Source organism: Scatophagus argus, chromosome 8 (assembly GCF_020382885.2).
Source record: "Scatophagus argus isolate fScaArg1 chromosome 8, fScaArg1.pri, whole genome shotgun sequence".
NCBI classification, from domain to species: Eukaryota; Metazoa; Chordata; class Actinopteri; family Scatophagidae; genus Scatophagus; species Scatophagus argus.
In genome coordinates, this window is record NC_058500.1 from 9479834 (window position 1) to 9500294 (window position 20461).

At 41.0% G+C, this 20461-nt stretch overlaps 1 protein-coding gene across 1 annotated transcript in view; it reads right to left on the reverse strand.

The window, feature by feature from the left end:
* Nucleotides 1-2973: 2973 nt before the first annotated feature.
* The window catches only part of LOC124063583 (metabotropic glutamate receptor 7-like), a 58016-nt gene continuing 40528 nt past the window's right edge, over nt 2974-20461 (reverse strand). Inside the window, exons 7-10 of the mRNA XM_046397375.1 lie at nt 20193-20332; nt 13715-14650; nt 6767-7019; nt 2974-3836 (exon numbers count right to left, since the gene is read on the reverse strand). Coding sequence (XP_046253331.1) covers nt 3787-3836; nt 6767-7019; nt 13715-14650; nt 20193-20332 — 1379 coding nt within the window. The 3' untranslated portion in view covers nt 2974-3786. The remainder of the gene's footprint in view (nt 3837-6766; nt 7020-13714; nt 14651-20192; nt 20333-20461) is intronic.

Sequence of the window (20461 nt, forward strand, 5' to 3'; positions counted from 1 at the left end):
AGCCAAAGCATAACAAATATGCAGCACATTCACAAGATGTATGCCTGCACTCGGTACTTCTTTTCTCCATGAATGCATTTTTCTGACGGGGGAAATTGGGGGAAAGCAGCAGATTAGTGCACCTACTCAGCTGCGAATTCTGAAGAGCATTCGTCTCACTCAGTCGTCTTAATAACACAGCAGTCAATTAAATCTGTGAAGTCAGATATGTAATTTTCAAATAATCGTTAACTGGGGGAAAGATGGAATTAGAAGTTTGGATATGATGGAGATGGGAGTGGAAGACAGTGAGAGAAGCATAACAGTCATTACAGTGGAGGCAACACGTACTAAATCCCCCAGCCAAAGATGAGTGAAGATAAAGGAGGTGACTGAGCTAATTGTGTACTGTCAGAATCCATATCTCTAACGACTGTCAAACGAGCAAATTTCAAATGTATTTCTCTCCACCCACCCAACCCCCCCCCCCCCAAGGAGTACAAGTGATGAGGGAAAGAGAGAGAGGAATAAATACCAGGAGACACTAATGTGATGAGAATGATGCCTGGTCTCTTCTGCTGATTAAAAATGCAATAACGCTGTGGCAAACACACACACACACACATTGTACAGCCTAAGCAAAGCAAAGAGTGGAGCTGGTGGACCCACAGATATAAAATGGCACCCAGTGACTCCAAACTAATTTATTCCCACAGAAAAATAGGCACGGTATTTTTTTCTTGGATCATTTGTTGTAAAACAAACATTTCTGTGTAAAATTAACTTCCTTTAGATGATAATTAGTGCTATTTAGGACATGTGGCTGTTGTGATCTACGTCCAACTACCATTAATTCTAAAATTTTAATGTCACTATGTGCTCGTGTACTGGCCTGATTTCTCGAGAACAGGGCATATACAAAGGAAGATGCTAGTAAACAAAAAGCATCATCAGGAGTTTTTGAGTTCAAGATACAGTGTGGAAAGAATAAGAACAGTGAAGAGTGTCTTTATCCACCCCATGTTATATCAGGCCTCAGTTGGTTACTGACGGGAAACAGATAAGGTTTCACTCTGGCTGGAGTTGGATAATTGGACATTTATGGAGAGATAGGAGAGCCCAGAGCCCAGGAGCCATGAAACAGAGCTAATCTAGACTCAGCATCAGTAAATTGTCTGTGAAAGAGCGCATCAGGAGTTCTGACAAGATAAAGAAGGCTTTCTTCAAAGACAGAGCTGGACTAAAGTGACATGAAAACTCATAGAAGAAAAGCCTGCGTTTTGGGGACTTTACATGTCACATGAAGCACACACTGAAATGACCATTTCTTGTGGCGGTGGTGTCACCTCATCATCATCATCAAGTGGGTCATGCAGACTTATAATACTGTACATTTTTCAGGATTGTTTTGTAACTAGACAGTCCTGAGGAGTCAAAAGCGCACATTTTTAAGAAATAAAATCTGTTGTTCAACTTCAAATGTTCTACACGTCAGAACCTGCGACTGACAGCCATTCGAGTCTGAAACATTTAAGTCCTCATAGTGGAGTGCGCCTTGCTCTCAGTCCACCATGATCAGTTTCCTCCCTTTGATGTTTTCCCCACTCGATTCTGCCAGGAAACTGCTACCTACAGAACAGGTGAATACTGAGCAGGTGGGCCTTTACGTAGGAGCCTTGAGAGTTTGAAACTGGAGTAAACCACCTCACGCTATTTGAGGCAGGTAAAAACCATTCCTGAACACACCATGTTTTGATTTTTCTGTATTTCTCCTGCATAGCAAAAATCACGTCTCTCCCAGTCAAGAGACAAAAGGCTATTTGCTGTTGTGGTATTTCTTTTCTTTTTGCTGAGCTGCAAATCTAAACGCCGTTCAGCCCCTACTGATTACTTGCACACAGACACTGACACACACAATTAATTTGGTGGGGGTGAGGCTATTCTTAATTGGGCATAAGTGGGATTTTTCTTGGCTGTGTGCAACAGAAAATGACAGACTGTGTGTACGAGAAGTAAAGACCATCTGGTCCCACAGGAGCTGAGAGAGATGCTAGACAAATGGAAAGAGAAACAACAGAAAACCTGTGTTGGTAAGGATCTCATTCCCCCTCTCTAACTCTTTCTGTCTCAAACACACACAGAGAAAAAAAAAGTGGAATCAGCATCTCTTGGTCGTATATCATTTGTCCATGTAACAGCCTAGAGGGAGATGCTTACCGGGTGACGAAAACTCTCATGGATGGCCTATTCACATTTTTATATAATAATCAATATTGAAAATAGTAGCATTATGCTTTCAGGCAGGGCAGGAATAAAGAGCGGTTAGCTCTTAAAGGCCCGGTCATCAGCAGGATAAATTGATCTGACATGTTATATTATTCATGTATGAGATTGGTGGTGAGACTTGGAAGGAGCAACAACGAGAGAGAAACTACAGATGAGACAGAGAGAGCAAAGGGTGAGTTAAAGAGTCAGCCAGTGGACATCCTCTCCTCTCACAGGGTCTCATCTTGTCTGCATGACAGCACTGCTCAGGGAGCTCACTAATGTGCCCTGTCACGGGGGTGAGACAGTAGAACGAGCACATGACATTTCCATCAGTTTACAGAAACCCACAGACATCCGAGTGATTAATTGTACTTATTCATACATCCGTTTAAGCACGCCGTACTCTCTCCTGAGACACAAACACACATGCATACACAGAAATAACTATGGTATGCTGTCCGGTTTAATTGTATAAAAGATAACAAAATGATTTTATTATATGTTCATACTTTGACAGACATCACAACATACTTGCATGATTGCTCTGATATTAATGCTTCCCACACCATAATTAGGCATAATATACCCAATACGAAACTATATAAAACAAACATGCTTGCAGATACAGCAGGGTGGAGGGTGGGTCAATTCAACAACAGATTAAAGCCATATTCTGTCATTTAATGAAGTCCAGTTCTGGTAAAGAAAACAAACGGCAGAAGGATGCTGAGGCTCATTATCATTTTCAGAATTTATTTCTCTTTTTCTTTTTTTTTTTCTTTTTTTTGTTTACATCAAATAGGACAGACATACATTGGCACATGCAAAGTGAAAACTTTGTGGTGCTTTTCATTACCATCCAAATCCAACTGAACAAAGACTGGATATCTATTTTTTTTTTTTGTACTCCAAACATGAAAATACTCTCAAATATTTACAAAAAATATACTTACAATGCCCATCACTCTAACATAATAATCATCTGGGACTGATTTGTGTTGGTAAAACAAAATACTGTATGTGGCAGAGCTTGCTGTTCAAGGTAATTAAATCAACTGCAAGAAAAAGAGGCACAGATGAAAATCACTCAAAAACAATACAAAACAGAAATCAGATAATGGGAACCCCAATAGAATATGGCTTTAATGACATTTCAAAAGAAAGTATCTTGAAATCAGATCCACTGTCCCTTTTTTTTTTTTTTATTCTTTTTTCTTTTATGCGGTCATCCTTGTTCACAGTGACCCCTTTTAGCAGGCAAGTTCTCTGTCAGAGAGAAGGGGGCCACAACACATTTAAAACCTAACAGTTTGGTTCGTGAGGCTGACCCAGCCACACTGGCCTACAGCTGTGGGAGAGTCAGAACTCGCGTGTCATGTCTGGATGAAGGTTGGATGGTATCCACAGTCCTGGAGTGCATAGGTACTGCAGGTGGTGCTGGGATGCCTGCGCTCGCTCTTCATTCCCTGTCCTTCTCTGTTCCTCTCGAGCTCCCCTCCCTTTTCCAGCCCAGATAAAGGACAAACGCTTTCAAGCAGATCAGATCCTGAGGTTGTTGTAACTTACATATGTTTTCTTGGTTGCTTGACCTGAAAACAACATTAAAAAAAAAAAAAAGAGAGATTAAGATTACTTTGAGCACTGCTTCAAAAATAGGAAAAAAAGATAAGAAAAATGTATCTTGCATTTGCAAATAAACATCATCATTTTTGTAAACTCATCCTACTGTGCTGTGCATTCTTATCACCAGCTGTATGCAATCAGTAGCAATATTTTCTGGCCTAATGTATCATTTCAACTCACAATGCCCTTGTGTAAAGCCTTAGTTTCTATTTTCAGATGTTAACTAATGATAAACACACACACACACACACACACACACACTAACACCACACAAGTGAGTGCCAAACAAATGCTAGGGCATGCAATGTGATCCCAGTCTGGATTACCATGGAAACATATCAGAATGTGGCTGAGTGCCTAGGTGCTGTGTGTGTGTGTGTGTGTGTGTGTGTGTGTCCTCCTGTAACATCTATTGCTAGAAGAACCAATTTGAGTTTCAAACTCGCAGAATGAAGGTGCACTTTGGTGAACTGAGGTCATCCGTGCTCGTTATGACTTCAAAAGTCCAGTAGGGATTCAGTTTGGTATTAAAGCTGCTCTGTGTTTTAGGTTGATTATGATGCTGTGGCGGTTAAAATTGGAAAATGAGGAAACACAGTGGACCACCGTCAAGCACAAGGACGTGCATATCTGTAGGTGCGTTGTTGTCTTTTCTGTATGCCAGAGAAGGTTGATGTACGTTTTCTTAATCACAGACATTCCTATAAATTCTCTTTCAGCTGCTTTAATGTTGCTATGGCGACCAACTCCCATGGGCTACGCAATTAAAGTCGCACCATCTCCTTAGAGCTACATCTTGTAGTCCTGGCTGGCAAGTATGATGAATAAAACATTAGTAAATGTACAACAAATTCTTCCTCTCAGCCATAAATAGTCTTTTACTTGTTTGGAACTGAAAGATCTACCTGCCCTATTATCTTAATTGTTAGCTGATCATTCATGTCCTTCGATAGCTTTTCTCATCCTATCTCCTGTGGGTTTTCTTTTTCTTTTTCTTTTTTTGTTTTCTTCCCCACTACTCATTGTTCAGATGAAATTAAATTGAAAATCATAAGTCTTCCTCACATGCCTGCATTGGTTGATCTGTATTGGAAAAAAAAAAAAAAAAAAACAGTACAGGATAGTGAAGCATCTCTGATTTGCAGGTTAAATCCCCCTGTCTCTTAGAGGCTTAATGATAAAGATATTACACCCTATCAATACCAATGTAAAACTGCAGAACTACTAATGCTCATAATCCTATAAATCACTCTGAGCCATCTCATACAGAGCTGATGGGCCCTGAAAGGGAGGTATTTGGCGCTCTGATGGTTACAGGAATTGACGGACAGTCTCTGGGGATGGTCGAGCCACAGTTCAGGTTGCGAGGCGGTCATGCACATAAATTCGCCATTAATAAATGTCACTTCTCCTGCAGTTAAAAAAGAAGGGCGAGAGGAGTAGAGGGTGTGCAAGGAGGGGAGACGAGGCGAGAAGACATCCGTGTAGGAGAGACAGAAGGTGAGAGACACGCAGGGCAGATGACATGGTGCACTTTTGGGAGAGCCTACTAGAGACCACGTGCCTTGCTTGGGGACTTTTTGAAGTGCGGCTCCGACAGATGTTAAGGTTTCACCCTCACTGCAGAGTATTTGCTCATTGAGCCACATGTGTGATTGGCAAGGATACGCTCCCCATCCCCTGATACACTTGCATCAGCTCTCTGACTTCTATGCGCGTAACTCACACGTTCAGTCGCACACAGATGCACACATTGAAAGCAACACGCACAGTTGTACACACACACACATGCGTGAGCTCATTCGGCTCATGACAGATGAGTGTGACAACTGTTCGGGTGTTTGGAGAAATTCCCAGGAAAATCTGTCATCTCATAGGCGTAATTCAAAGAGGGGTTGAGGGGCTGGTGCACCTGTGGGTGCCGCGATCGCTCTATGTGATTAGAAGCGTTGCGGGAGAGGAGATCTTTGGAGCCTGTGATGCGCAATTTGCATAAGCTGTCAATCATCTCATGTCTTCATCCTGACAACTAGAGAAGAGCAAAGAGCTTCCATGGCAACGCTGGTCTAAAACGTCTAAAAACATTTCTAATGTTGGCGTTTCTCACACAAAACAAACACTATATCACCTAACTATGGAAGCATGTCGGCTTCTCCACTCATGTACTAATGCTCGGTATTATCTTTGCTAACAGGATCATGCTTACTGTTTCGATGAAGGGTGGTATGAGTAACACACAGTCATGGAGACAGATTATCTTCTACCATTCCTGACAAAGCCCTGCTTCTTCAAATCTCCTCACAGAGCAAGTCCCACATTTTCTTTCATGCTCATTGCTGTGCATTTGCGCTAAAGGTCTACCGACTTATCAGGAAACAAGATAACTTGGTCCATTTTGGAGCACATTATGCATACTTTTTACCCAAGTATCCATCCAATTAAACCGCTAGAATGGGACTTTGAAGTGCAAGAAAGAAAATGTGAGAGAGATATGAGAAAGAATAGGAAAACATCTAATTTGCCGTTCTTTGAAACCTTGAGAGTAGAGTTATTCTGTGTATAGAGTTCAACCTCTGGATCTCTGTGGTCTTTATGGTCTTTACTTGATACGAAATTTATGTGTGTGATCCTGGCTTGAATAGATTTTATCACGGCCATTTTGAGAAACTCCGGTGCATAACTAACAACACACAGTGATAAATTTAGGCCAAGTGTGACCAAACAGAAAGCATTCATGTTGTGTTTAATGAATGACGAATTACTGCACACCGAGATTTAAAGTAGTCAATTACATTTTCTGATTACACATAAACTATGGTCCAGCATGGACCTAAATGTTCATGGTGCAGAAGTATGTGGCTCTGAGGCTTTTTGACTCTCTCACTGGGTTACTTACTCATCGGGTCAGCAGCAGGGTTCTCACACAGCTCAGTCTTAGCCTCTCCGTTGGGCCTCTCATTGGGCTTCTGGGACAGACGGGATGACATTGTGGCAGCTGTGACCACAGCCTTGAAGCTACGCTTCCTCTTCTGTACGTTCAGCTCAGGGTGGAAGATAATGATGTACACCTTGGGCATGTAGAGCATGCCCAGTGCTACTGAGGCACTGAGGTTCATGGAGATGGTCAGGGTGGTTGTCTGAATGTACAACTGAAAGGAAGCAAAGACAGGTAAAAAGTGATTTTAATAGCAGCAAATGGACAATTCATGTCTGTAAGATATGAATTTTGTGAGGCAGACAATTAAATTAGTGGCAGCATTTAAACCTTTATCAAGAAAAATGAGAGACAAGACAGCTATGATAGCTAAACATCTGTGGCCAATTACAGAACAGTCACACTGTTGAGCGCAGTGATGAGACAAAACCTAATAATAACCATCACCCAATAACTAAATATGAGCTTCCAACAAAAAAAGGTCCATTGGTGGTTGTTGTTTTTTAAAATCTTGCATCAGTATAGAATATGTTTGTTGTGTATACTAATATGATACAAAACCTCCTGATAATAACTGATAATTCCATCGTTTTGTGATAATCTAACATCAGATATGTAGGTGGTCTGGGTATTTGTTATGTGTAGCTGCGGATAAAGGAGCAGCCACGCACACAGTAACATAATCTAGAAACATTTCTTAAAGCCTGACCTGCAACTACTCAGTCAAGTCAAGATGGCTCAAGCGTATTAATGACAATAGCAAAAGCATCACCATGATTTTATCAAAATGTCCTCGCATGGCCTCCTCTCTACCAGTCTGTCTAACCGGACCCTTGACTAGATTGATAGACCACACTTCTGAGGCAAGTATTTGTCCATGACATGTTGCAGTCACCTTTCCTTTCCCTTCATAGCAGATGTTTTATCTCACCACTCGAGCATTCATCAGCCCAGTCTACAGCCTGTGAAATACCCTTTCATCCACTACTAATACGTATTGCTGCTGGGCGCATTTTAATATGAATTCCTCCTCAAGTAGTATAGTAGTCGTAAGACACTGTATCTGCATTATATAGTATTTCTGCATTTGTTTTTCCTGCAGCTCTGTACACAGTGGAGTGCAGCCTTTGAAAGTTGAGTTAAGTGGCAAGGCCATTCATAAGATTGCCATTCATGTGAGGCTGACACAGGTACATTTTTTTAAATGCTTCCTCCATTACATTCCTTTCAGAGGTTACATAACACCTTTCACGTTATCAAGCTGTAACAGAGAGCTTACATAACACTATGATTTAGGTTAACACAAATTTTATACATAACTGTATATGGCGACTTTGCGAAAAGGTAGGGATTTCGCTTAGAGGGAGCGAAGTCAGCAAATCAGAGGACATGCAAGAGCCTCTCGAGTCATTTAACGGTCTTGGAGGAGAAAGAATCACTTACAGAGAGGTTTCAAGAGCAGATCACCAAAGCCTCCTCACTAATCTACTTCACTTGAAAGCATCTGATGTCACTTATATGGTGCTTTCCATTCAGCCACTGGTGATGCAGATGTGGGTGAGGATACAATTGTAAACGCATAAGCCACCCCGGTGTATCTGCAGAGCAGCAAAATGCTCACTGATTCAGTGAGAGGAAAGTAAATGTCACCATTTGCATACAGTTTTCTTAGTAAATAGCACAACCAATGGTAATTCCTTTCATACAAGATTTCTCATCTACATGCCAGTCATGCCTTTGTCTTCCAATCTCCACCAATAATACAGATGCCTGATATCATCAGCATGCCAATACACTCAACTGCTCCCTTCTCTCCCCAACACCCCTCCTGTTTCTCTGAGGAGCAGCATCAGAGGCAGTGATCTGGCTGGCGCACCATGCATTAATAACTGTATGAATATCACAATGCTCTCGGTGCACTCTGTTCCGTGTCACTCGAAGCTTGGGGAGAGCGGACATATTGCGCTTTCTCTTGTGTCTGAGCTGCGAATTATGAGCTGCGTTTATGACTGGATATTGGGGCGACCGATCAAAGCATTTGCAAGGAGTACGCATGCCGTCAGATATAATCACCAGAGAATATCAGCCCGGTGCTGTGTTTTCCATGTTTGGTAGTTGTTAACCTGTCTGGTATCCATAGCAACACTACAGAGTTTGGTGTGAGCAACTAAACAAGGCTGGAATAAGCTTTTAATGAGATGCTGATACCATAGACGCTGCATTGCTGACCCTATCAGAACTGATTTATTGACCAAGCAGGAGTGTTGATTCGGGAGCAGGCGCACAATAAGGTGCTTACTCATACTCGTCACACTCGAGCAAGAACACACCCCACCCCCGAAAAATGTGTAGATATTAAGGGCTTCCACTCCCACTAATACAGCTACACATGCGCACAAACACACACTCACACACAAATAAACACAGCAAACCAAAGCCTTTTTTCTTACTGTCTTACTAATCAGCGAGACAGGGCTTTTCATCATGCCTCTCTATGAGCTTGACCCAAATTCGTAGCCCCTCTCACCCACCGCTCGAATGTTTAGCTTGTCACAGAACATTCATAATTAATTCCTGTTGCTTTAACATAAATAAATACATGAAGTCATTTTTCCCAACTGCTTGGCAACTCTCTATTTATAGCCACAGTAATGATTTATTAACATCCTCATCAGGAATCAAACGCCACCATTTGAATTTTACATCTCATTGACAAGCCAAATACCAACATCGAGCCACAACAAACAACATGTCTTCCATTTAGAGGAAAAGCTGTTGAGGGTATTTCTCATAATTAGACCCACTGCAGGGATATACTTACTGCAAAGCTAATTTAGTTGGGTATGAGTTCTATAAATTCACACAACTATAAGGACATGATTCGGTAAGTGACAAGTGGGATGCTCTCTGCCCCATCAGAGAATGCCTTCAATAATGGATCCGGGGGATTTTCAGTCCCCTCTCAACTACCTGGATGTCTCTTGTTGTTTTGGGTGGCCTACTTTCTACCCCGGCTCATGTCATGAATAACTCTCTGTGGCTTTGTGCTGCAAAGCTCTATCCCATATTGGAGACACCGCTCTCTGTGTGCGTGTGTGTGTGTATGGCCTTTCCTTCATTTTGGCTCTGCACACGAGGTGCCCATTACTGGGCTTCAAGACTGATAGAAAAAGAGGTTGTGACACATATGCCCAGCTCTGCATGTGTCAGAGCAGGTCATTAATAGTTAAATCAATCTGAGGAAGTCACTTTTGATGTTTCCTCTAGGCGATTTGTCGAGATGCATTGTTTACACCAGTGTTGATAGTGATATGTTTGTTGCTCTAATCGGCTCTGACTCAGAACAAAAGTGCATTATGGCATCTTTCCTAATAGAGGAAATAACTCCTCTCCTTGCCAGTAGCTCCATAGGAGTCCTAACCCTATAATGAGGAGTGCTCAAGCAGAAACAATCTGTGAAAGGAGACATTTGGTAAGATATCGTTATTGACCAAATCATTTTGTAATTACTTTATTGACAAAGTCATTTCTGTCACTGAATTTGAATTTGTGTCAGTGCAGGAAACACATGCTGCCTCCACACAAACCACTGTCGTCACAACATTACACACTTTTGCTAAAGGGAAAATGCAGCTTTACAACAGTGATGATTCTGTCCAAACCAACAGTAATAGGCTCGAATCAAATTTTGGTCTCTAAGCTTGTATTTGAAAACAACTGTGTCCCTCCTAAACTGCTTAATCATCACGAACGATATCTCAATGCCCTTATATCTTATTAGTTATTACTTAATTCAAGTTACAGCACAGCAGATGTTACAGTGTATTTCCTTACACTGGGTGACATGACAGGAATGTATTTCCACACAACCATAGGGGACATGAAGCATAAGATTTCATGTACTCTGTGGACAGGCCTGCCACAGCCCGCAGAGGGTTTCCGACATCATTACTGTCTGTGCAACAGTGAACAATACATGCAAAATGTGGCTTGCTTTGTAAAACGATGTGGTTGGATAGGGTTGATGTGATAATTTCATGCAGCTGAGTCAAATTAACTGCTATTCTAATTTGCATACATTTCTTTAAGCCACACGAGTGGCTTTCCAGTGTTTATTTAAAGTCTACTATGCAAATAGCGTGTTGGTAAATATCATTATAAGATTTAAGTTTTTTATTAATTTTGGCATCATATTTTTTTGCATCCGCAGTCAGCAGAGTTATTTGATTAGAACTAATACTAGACAGAATACTAGAATAAGTGTTAACATTTCCTGCATTTAGTCTAATTGCAACTGTCAGACAAACACGATTCGACATCCTAACTTCTACTTTGTGGTATCACAAAATCTCTCTCTGTCTTATCCAATAAATACAGCTGATAGTATTGTATTCATCTTGAGAGATTTTCATTATCTATTTTCAAAATAAAAACTACAACCTTTTCTTCTTTCCACTAATCTTGAGCACCAGTTTTAGCCTTCTGCCTGCAGTCTCCTATTTAAGATTTTAAGTATAAAACATCTAATAAGCAGCAGAATTTTCACATATTTTCAAAAGACTCATCATCTTGTGTCAAGTGTGTCAAGTCCAACCCCCATCAAGAGCAGTTGTTTTCAGAGAGACAGGAAGATTAGAAGTTGCAGTTTTCAAATTTTCCTGCTGAGAGCATGAATGACAACATTTTTGCAAATTGTAGTTAGTCACTGCTAATGATACTTGGCAGCAGGGTCTCTTCTCAACAAGGCTTGTGGGTACAGGAGACACCTTACAAGAACCTAAGTGGTTTCCAGACGTGTACTGAGGTATGCACGTATTCATGACATGAAGTTGTTCTTTAAGCGTGACAGAATCTTGGCCATCTTTTACTCGAAGGTTTCTGTACCTCAAGGAAAACGTTTCACGATATCACCATCCAACTCTTCCGGACTGTAACAAACATTCAGCCGAATAAGAGAGTTTTCTTGTTCTTGTTTTTCATCTTGTCTGTCTGAACAGTGACTCAGAAGTCAGCTGATCTCTAGGCCTGAGGACAGCTGAATTTAGATGCTGGTGACTCTCATTGTAATTAACTTGAGCGTTGAGTAGTTGACTGAGCACATGCAGGTGCACAGGAGGCGGGGTGGGGGTGGGGGGATACTCTGTGATCTTCTGTTCCCATTTTCGCATGGCTTCCCTTAAAATGAGTTTGAATGGGCAAACCAGAGGGACAGGAGAGGAGGGAGTCACAGGTGTGGAAAATAAGGGGACATATAGATGGTGCTGAGTTATAGAAATTCCAGTCACAGCTTCTGCAAATATCAAACAATAAAGTAACATAAGGTCAAACAGCCATCTGAATTGTTTGTGATTATCTCTGGCAGCTGGCATCATATCATCACAGTGTTTTCAGAAATCTTCTGATACTGGACAGCCTGAGGTGAGAGAGATTATTCAAATGTGCGTGTGGGTGTTTGGCCTCATCTGCACTAAAAACACAACAGTGCAAGGTGCTTAAAGTGAAGATACAGTCCAGTGCATCGCATTAGATCACATTTAGCCTCTAACAGTTCATTCACATGCACACATTATTTTTGTTTTTCAGGCCAACATTTCCAGTGAGGTATTCATGGAGGGATCGTATAAGCTGGTAAATACAGTCTACAGAAACAGTGAGGAATGGGTGTTCATACTGACAAGGTAAGTATAAGTGAACTGAGTGATGCAATATTGTACGATAACCTCACTTTACTTTAACTACAGTGCAGAAGCATGTTATCAACACATGCAAAAGCACTTCTCACTAGCAGCATCCAGGGAGTAAGCACCAACGCACCCACATAGGCCATTACACCAGGATGCTGTGGTCTGAACTGGAGGTGAGTGTAGGGTAGGAGCTGCTGTGAACAAAGAGTTAACTGCATAAAGGGGAAAGATAAACACATTACTGCCTCGCTAGTCGCCGCGAGTAGCATAATGAACTCCTAATCGCTGCTGAGGGTGTAATTCATCTATGAAATCAGCAGCAAATTGAGATGAGGAAAATCAGTTTCTGATCCATCTCATGCTGTAGCTTAGCAGGAAGGATATTGAACGGCGTGCCTCTCAAAAGGTTAGGAGTAACACTTTCCTGACAGCATCGATATTCTGTCAGTGGAAAACTTCCCCTCTGCTCCATCTTGTACATACGGCCTGCCAAGCAAGCACACACAGCTCGTGAGTCCAGCAGATGAATGCATCTGTATTCTGCTCAGTGCTGGCCACATAAGCAATGACTAGCACATCAGGTCAAAATGTCAGATTCTCAATCAACTCTAGTAGCACCCAGTGTCAAATGCTTTGTTGAGTAAGAGTGCAGCTGTCAAGAGATGGAATGTGTTGAATCAAACTTCTACTTGTCCCCCACCCTTTCTCCCTGCCCCTTCTTCATTCAGCTCCTCAATCCGCTTGTCTCCCTCTCCATAATAAGGCATAGTAGTATATGATAAGTACTAGGTGTGAGAGCTAAAATAACGGCATCTGGAGCTGCCGACATCCCCATCCATATCACTCCACAGGCACTGTGGTGCTTAAGATCAACCCTTCCTCCACCTCTGCATGCCTAATTCTGTCTGTGGTGGTCTTAGTGTGGGTTTCCATGCACATCCAAGTCCATGTGAATATGAAATCAAAAGAAAACGCATAACTTATACAGCAACTAGGTGTGTGTGTGTGTGTGTGTGTGTGTGTGTGTGTGCACGCACTCCATTTCTGCACTGTTTGTGTTTTCATTTTGTGTTCGAACAAATATGCATGTGTGCATGTGTTTGGACAAGATAAAAACAGGGCCGAAGGAATGAAAGGCAAATTTGTGACAGGAGAGACAGAGACAGACAAAGAGAAGGGTGGTGACGGACAGAGAAAGAAAGCAAGAGAGAAATAAATGACTCACCTTCTCTGCCGACTGGGCTGTGCCAAAGAAAATCGGGATGAAGGCCAGCCAGACTATGCAAGTGGTGTACATAGTGAAGCCAATGGGCTTGGCTTCATTGAAGTCTTCTGGTACATCCCTTGTCTTGATAGCGTAAATGGTGCAGGTCACCATCAACAGGATGCTGTAGCCCAGTGAGCAGATTATCTGAAGGTCTGTGATGTCACACTTCAGCACGCCACGGGCCAGCATAGGGTTAATGGTTTTCTGCTCATCGTAGTCGACGATGGTGTTCGGAGGGTCCACGGCAAACCACACCAGCACACCCAGCAGCTGCACACAAATCAGACTAGAAGTGATGGCGATCTGGGAAGTGGGACTAATGAAGCGTGGGGCCGTAACCGTTTGCTTCCCCTGCTCAAAGATTCGATAGATGCGGTTGGTCTTGGTGAGCAGTGCGGCGTAGCTGATGCACATGCCCAGGCCCAGGAAGATCCTTCTGAAGGCACACACAGCTACATCAGGCTTGGCAATCATGAGGAAGGTGATGATGTAACACAGAAAGATGCCAGTTAGCAGCACGTAGCTCAGCTCTCGGCCCGATGCCCGCACAATGGGTGTGTCATTGTAGCGTATGAAGGTCGCCATGACGAAGATGGTGGCAATGATACCGAGCATGGCCAGGAAGACGGGGATAATTGCCCAAGGTGAGTGCCACTCCAGCTTGACGATGGGGATGGGCTGGCAGGCGGTTCTGTTGGGGTTGGGCCTCATGTTGTAGGCACACAGTCTGCAGGACGTCTCATCGTACTGGTACTGGTAGCCATCACACAGCTCACAGTGCCAGCAGCACGGCATGCCCTTTACCTTCTTCTTCCTCTCCCCAGTTTTGCAGGGCAGACTGCACACAGAGATAGGCACCTCCTGCTCCCCATCTGGCCACTGAAGCTCCTCCAGCTGAGAGAGAGAGAGATCATACAGGAAGAGAGAGTTAGGGAGGTAGTGCTGAAAATAGGATTTATGAACCAGTCACTAGTTACTGTATTATGATTCTCATTAAGTTGCATCCTTTCTTTCTTTGCAAAAATAAAACACAAACAGCTGAAAAAGTTGAACATAGTCGAAAAATGATTAGCCTAATACAGTACAGCACTTTTCTCGCCAATTTCTTCCAAGGATTGCCTTTTCTAATACTTGAAAGTAATTGAAATCACCATGGCAACAGAGCTTACCTTTCTTCTGTGAAATAAAAATAAAGAAATGTGAAAATGCAAAAGACATTATGTTTTAATACAGGAGCCGGTGAGGTATGAAATATGTGATGATAGGGAAGGAGAATGGGATTTGGGATTGCAAAGTGCCTCAACTTTTCAGAGCTATTTCTATTTATGATCTTGTCATAATGAAAAGTTCAGTATACAGACACAACAAAGAACTATGGAAACTCCAGTACAAAAAGGATGGTGTTTGATGATTTAATCTCCAACTATAGTCTTAACATACAAGTCAGTCTTTAAAAAAGGAAAATGAATGAAAATGAATATTTTAGGGTTCTTAAATATTTTGTTAGGGCCTTAAAAAAAGCTGTAATAATACTCTCAACTCATCTTTTGATTTATTATGAAAGTGTCCTGATCCATGGCTTTAAAAACACCAGACTATTAAAGATATGCCAACATGTTTAAGGTGGTTTTCCCAGCAGTATATCGATAAAGTAACCAAAATAAATCACTTGGAGTCCGACAAACAAAAGGAAACAATAAAACTACACATTCTAGTGGTATGAATATTAAACTGATTTTATTGTCTTCTAAAACTCCTTGGATGTGACAGATTTAAAAGGTGCTTTGAGACAATGAGTGTATAACAATTTACAATAAAATCAGGATAGCATAGCGTAAAACTAGATTGGAAATGAGCAGGAATTAATTTTAGTGGGCTTTTTTTTTAGTATGCATTTGCCTTGATGTGAAGTTAATTCATGACTTAAAGGTACCCCGTGGAATTTCTTATGTCTAGTAGTACTATGCAGCAGGGGTTTTTTTATGACTGTGTCCCTGTTTTGTTTGACTCATGCATGTTCACAAGGACATGTAGGGACGCAACTGAAAATGCATACACAGTCCTGCTAACATTTTCAAGCCATTCTATTGACCTACAGGTGGCAGTAATGCACCCAGAAACACAGTGATGTGCCAGCAAAGGCAGGGAAGAAGAAGTAGAAGACTGCACACTAGTAAATGCTGATATAAACAAAGCAAAAATACTTATAAAATCAGCTTTGCAAAAGTGGAAGGAAACACATTCAGCACATTTATTACGCTACAAAGACACCGCAGATTTCATTTTAGTGAGTAACTGAGAGTTACACGAGAAGATTGATAAAACTTTGTCTGTTAAATCTGAAGCTACACTTAGCACTTAATTAGCTTAGCTTAGCATCAAGGGGACTCCCTAAAAGCTTATTTGTGTGTCTGATGCCCGCATTGAGTCATCTTGTCATTTTATGGATAAATTAGTTAACAATAACCTAAAATCCTTATTTAATCTAATCTCTGCCTTAACCAACCCAAGATTAAACTTATAGGACATCTATAGATTCTAACTATAGATTTTTTTTATTTTATTTTATTTTGTGATAATTGATTTTAGAAGATCATTAATTTTTTGCTGGTATGACTTTTGCTGACCATCATAACTTTATACAAGAAAATATATACAACTTAATAGTGCTACAATATATTGACATTTATGGATGGAACTAAATTATGTCCAACAACAAATATCTTCTCAGGTGAGGGAGTCTGTTTTCTGATATCAAAGCACTGTACCTTGCATCAACAAATGCGCAGCCCAAACAGGCTTCCAAGGCAGACTTATCAATTTTAATTTAAATGATTTATTTAAATGAATGAGACCAAATAAACAAATTATAGCAAAACATGAATAGTATATTCTATAAACCTTCATATACACATCAAATAAACTCTTCGCAAACATACATCAAGTAAACTCTTCGTATACATACATCAAATGAACTCTTGTGTGTATTTTTCAGTCTATTTTTCCTCATTTTCGAAGCTTTCTAATTTCTCACTCATAACAAGCTAAATCGACATGCACTGAGGGCTGAGGCGGCCACAGAGCTCACCAAGCATGCACTGCTACTCCCTGCAAAATCATGCCAAACAGGCTGAAATACCACAGTTTTTGTGAGTCCCTAGCAGCAAGACTGGAAGAAGAAAGAAAACAACAGGTAACAAAAGCCCCCTACCATAGTCTTTAAAACTCACTAATTAGCATATTACATCTCATTTGTTTAATCCGTACAAACACTGACCACTGGTTGCCTGGAAATGTCACAGTGACTACACGGCTCCAAGAAATAATCTAAAACCACAACTTTTTATTTTTACATTTTAGTTTCTGTACGGATTAAACAAATGAGAAACAATGTGCTAATTAGTGAGTTTTAGAGGTGCTAGTTGGTGGCATTTTTGTTAACCTAAGCTAACCTTTTTTTGGTTTTTGATCATATTTAGTACACAGACACAAGAGTGGTATCAGTGTTCTAACTACTACAATTTTCAGCAAGAAAGTAAATCAGCACGGTGCCAATATATTCCTACAAAAAATCAACCGCTCATCTTTTAATTTCTGTGGTGAGAATTTAAACCAACGTGACGTTTCTATGACAGCCCACTGTCTCTCCACGGGTAACTGTATCCTCACATAGCATAAATATCAGCAGCATAAACAGTTACCACATGGTGTGGCAATAATCCCCTGGAGCTCAATATGAGCAAAACCAATGAGCTTGTAAAATGTGGATGCTTCTGCACACATCTTTAATCTGACAGCACAGAAGATCTGTACAACCAGAACAGTTTCAAGGTGGGCACTTCAGATCCGTGTCACCAATTCAGTATTCAACCACATGTGAAATATAGTCACCAGTCTCCTGAGTTATGGTGCTGAATAATGACCTGAAACGTATTTTTGCAGAACATTATGATGTCACGGTAAAGTTGAGCTTTGACCTTTTGGACATAAAATGCCATCACTTCATCATTTTATCCTATTAGACATAAGCGTGACATTTTGTCATTACTACCGTATGAATTCTTGAGTTATGGCCCAAACCGTGTTTTATGAGGTAAGAGTGTCCTCGACCTTTGACCAAAATCTAATCAGTTCATACTAGGGTGACATTTGTGCCAAATTTAAAGAAAAGCTGTGAAGGCGTTCCTGAGTTATCCCAAACATAAGAAGAGGGGACATAGAGGGACAACCCAAAAACATGATGTCTCCAGTCGATGCTGTCGAGGTCATAAAAATTTCACGAGGTACAAATATCATCACATCCAACGTGAGTCCAGTTAAAGATGAGAACAGCCTCACTTCCTCTAAAATGTGGCAGGTGCCAGTAATTGCAGATACCGAGCTGCACACACCCACACGCACATCTACAGTGTGTTTGTGTCGTGTGCACCTGTATGACAAATGTGTTGTTTCTGTGGTGTCTGGATATATTATCATCTGCCATTTATCTGGGGGCAGGAGGGTGCCATTTGTTATTTGGACAATGAATAGTGCTCTCTGGAAAACCTCCCGATTACACACAGTGTGGAAACAGTAATGAGACCAACAGCTCTGTTGCCATGGAGACCAGAAGCAAGAATTTTGACACCTCGGACTCATATGGCTGCCATAGTTTTCATTTGGGTTTTTGCTTTGGTTGTTAGTTTTACAGCTAATTTGAGCCTCTGTGAGCTGGAACGGCATTACATCGTGCTTCTTTATCGATGATTGCAAAGTGCATCGCGATGCTCGTTCCAGGTTAACCTTTAAATTAAACTGCTCTTTGTGTGTTACTGAACAAATAGCTATTGCACTGGAATATAATTGGACTGTAGCAGCATTTGGTTTGTAATCACACTAAAACAGAATGAACCACAAATCTCCAGCGACAGACGTTGTTTCCACCTGTGCTATCAAATCCATTGGGTTGAGTTTAATTTGTGAACGAGAGATCCATTATGCAAATGTTAACTCATCTGTATGTAAATGTCATGTTTTCTGTGTAATCTGAGTTACATAGAAATACCTTAGAAATTTCAGCTCAGGTTTCATGCTATCATGCAGTATGGGCAATTTCAAACCATGTTTGCCTTGAAATAAAATCAGTTTCTTTATTGTCCACATGAATCACCCCAGCCCATTCTTGTGTTGTGACAGTAAAATCTATTACAGTGGCCCCAAACCAACACCTTGCACTTAAAAAAACAGCTCAGCAGCCGTCTTCAGCTCAACATCTAACACTGATATTAGACCGTATTTTTTTGTAGGTGAATTTAAGTTATTTAAAGCTTGCATAAAATGAAAAATGCCTTATCCATGCTGTTATCCTATGAGGACTCCACTATCTTTTGAATATGCCACAGAATGTCAAAATAAATTACATTTTCACACATTCCTCTTAAAAATCCTTCAGTATTTCTGTAAATAACCCAGAGCTTTCATATGATTTATCTTGCACTCTTGGTGTACCTTAAATTACAGATGACAAAATGTGATCATAGATTTAGAGTTTCATCATGTACAGGAAAACCTGCAGGAAAACTACCGAGCACCAGGAACAACATGGGAGGTGTGTATTCATGTGTCAGTTTCCAACAACATCAACATCTTCCGCAGCTCTCTGCTGCCAAATACTGAACATATAAGGTCTGACACTTGGGTTATAAACATGTTCTTCCTCTTCCTCCCACTTTCCTTCACCGACAGCCTTCCTCCTATGCAGTGGGAGAAGAGTAATCTCCAACAATGGAGCAGCATCATTCATTCTACTTTATCCTGCTTTCCTCTTTAAAGAGTTGAACTCTCACATCACGACCTCACTGATGTTTTAGTCCTCCCCTTAACCCTTTTCCAGGTGGAAACATATCAAACCCCTGTAATAGCATACAAAATGCAACAGACTAAAATTACCACATTTTATCTTTGTTCACACGCTGCTTTTAAAATCCTCTGCCCGTTTAATTGCACACTTTTTTCAAACAGCCGATGGGACACTTGATAACCTTTCATGAAACCGTGTTTCAATTATGAATACAAAGACTTGCCTAATTAAATAAAGTCTAAAAGTAACTTTCTCAAGCACTTACATTAGGAGGTAACACATTAACTGAGTGTGAACATTTTTCTATGTTTATTGTCTGAGGAAATTTTTACACCCGTAGAATTTTGGAATAAACATTAACACTTCCTATTTCTTTCTAAATTGCACCTTTTGCACCTAAAATACATCAATTAGACTGCAAGTGAAACTTGTCTGCACCTGAGCTCTCTCCGTATTTGAGATGCAAATTACATGGATGCCCTTCTACCAAAAGAGGCTTCAGTTTTAGAAAAAACACAGTGCTCTTCATGCTTATAAATCTTTAGCATCACTGAGCCCAGACATTCTGTTTAGAAGCTTTTAAACAACATTTCATACCCTGAGCTGCAGGGTCTCCACCCACTGTCCTACCACCTTATACTCTGGGGTGGAAGAGTTGGTCATCTGGAACTGGAACAGGTCATAGCGTCCGGGAGCATCGCCATTCTTGTTAAACACAACAGAGGTGCCGGCACTGCCTGTACAGAGCGAGAGAGAGAAAATACAGCAAAGGGACAGCAGAACAGAAACCTGTTAGACGCCGGTGTGACAGGGTACAGCATATCTTCTAACAGAGGACAACCATGAACTTTTAACCTCTTGCTTTT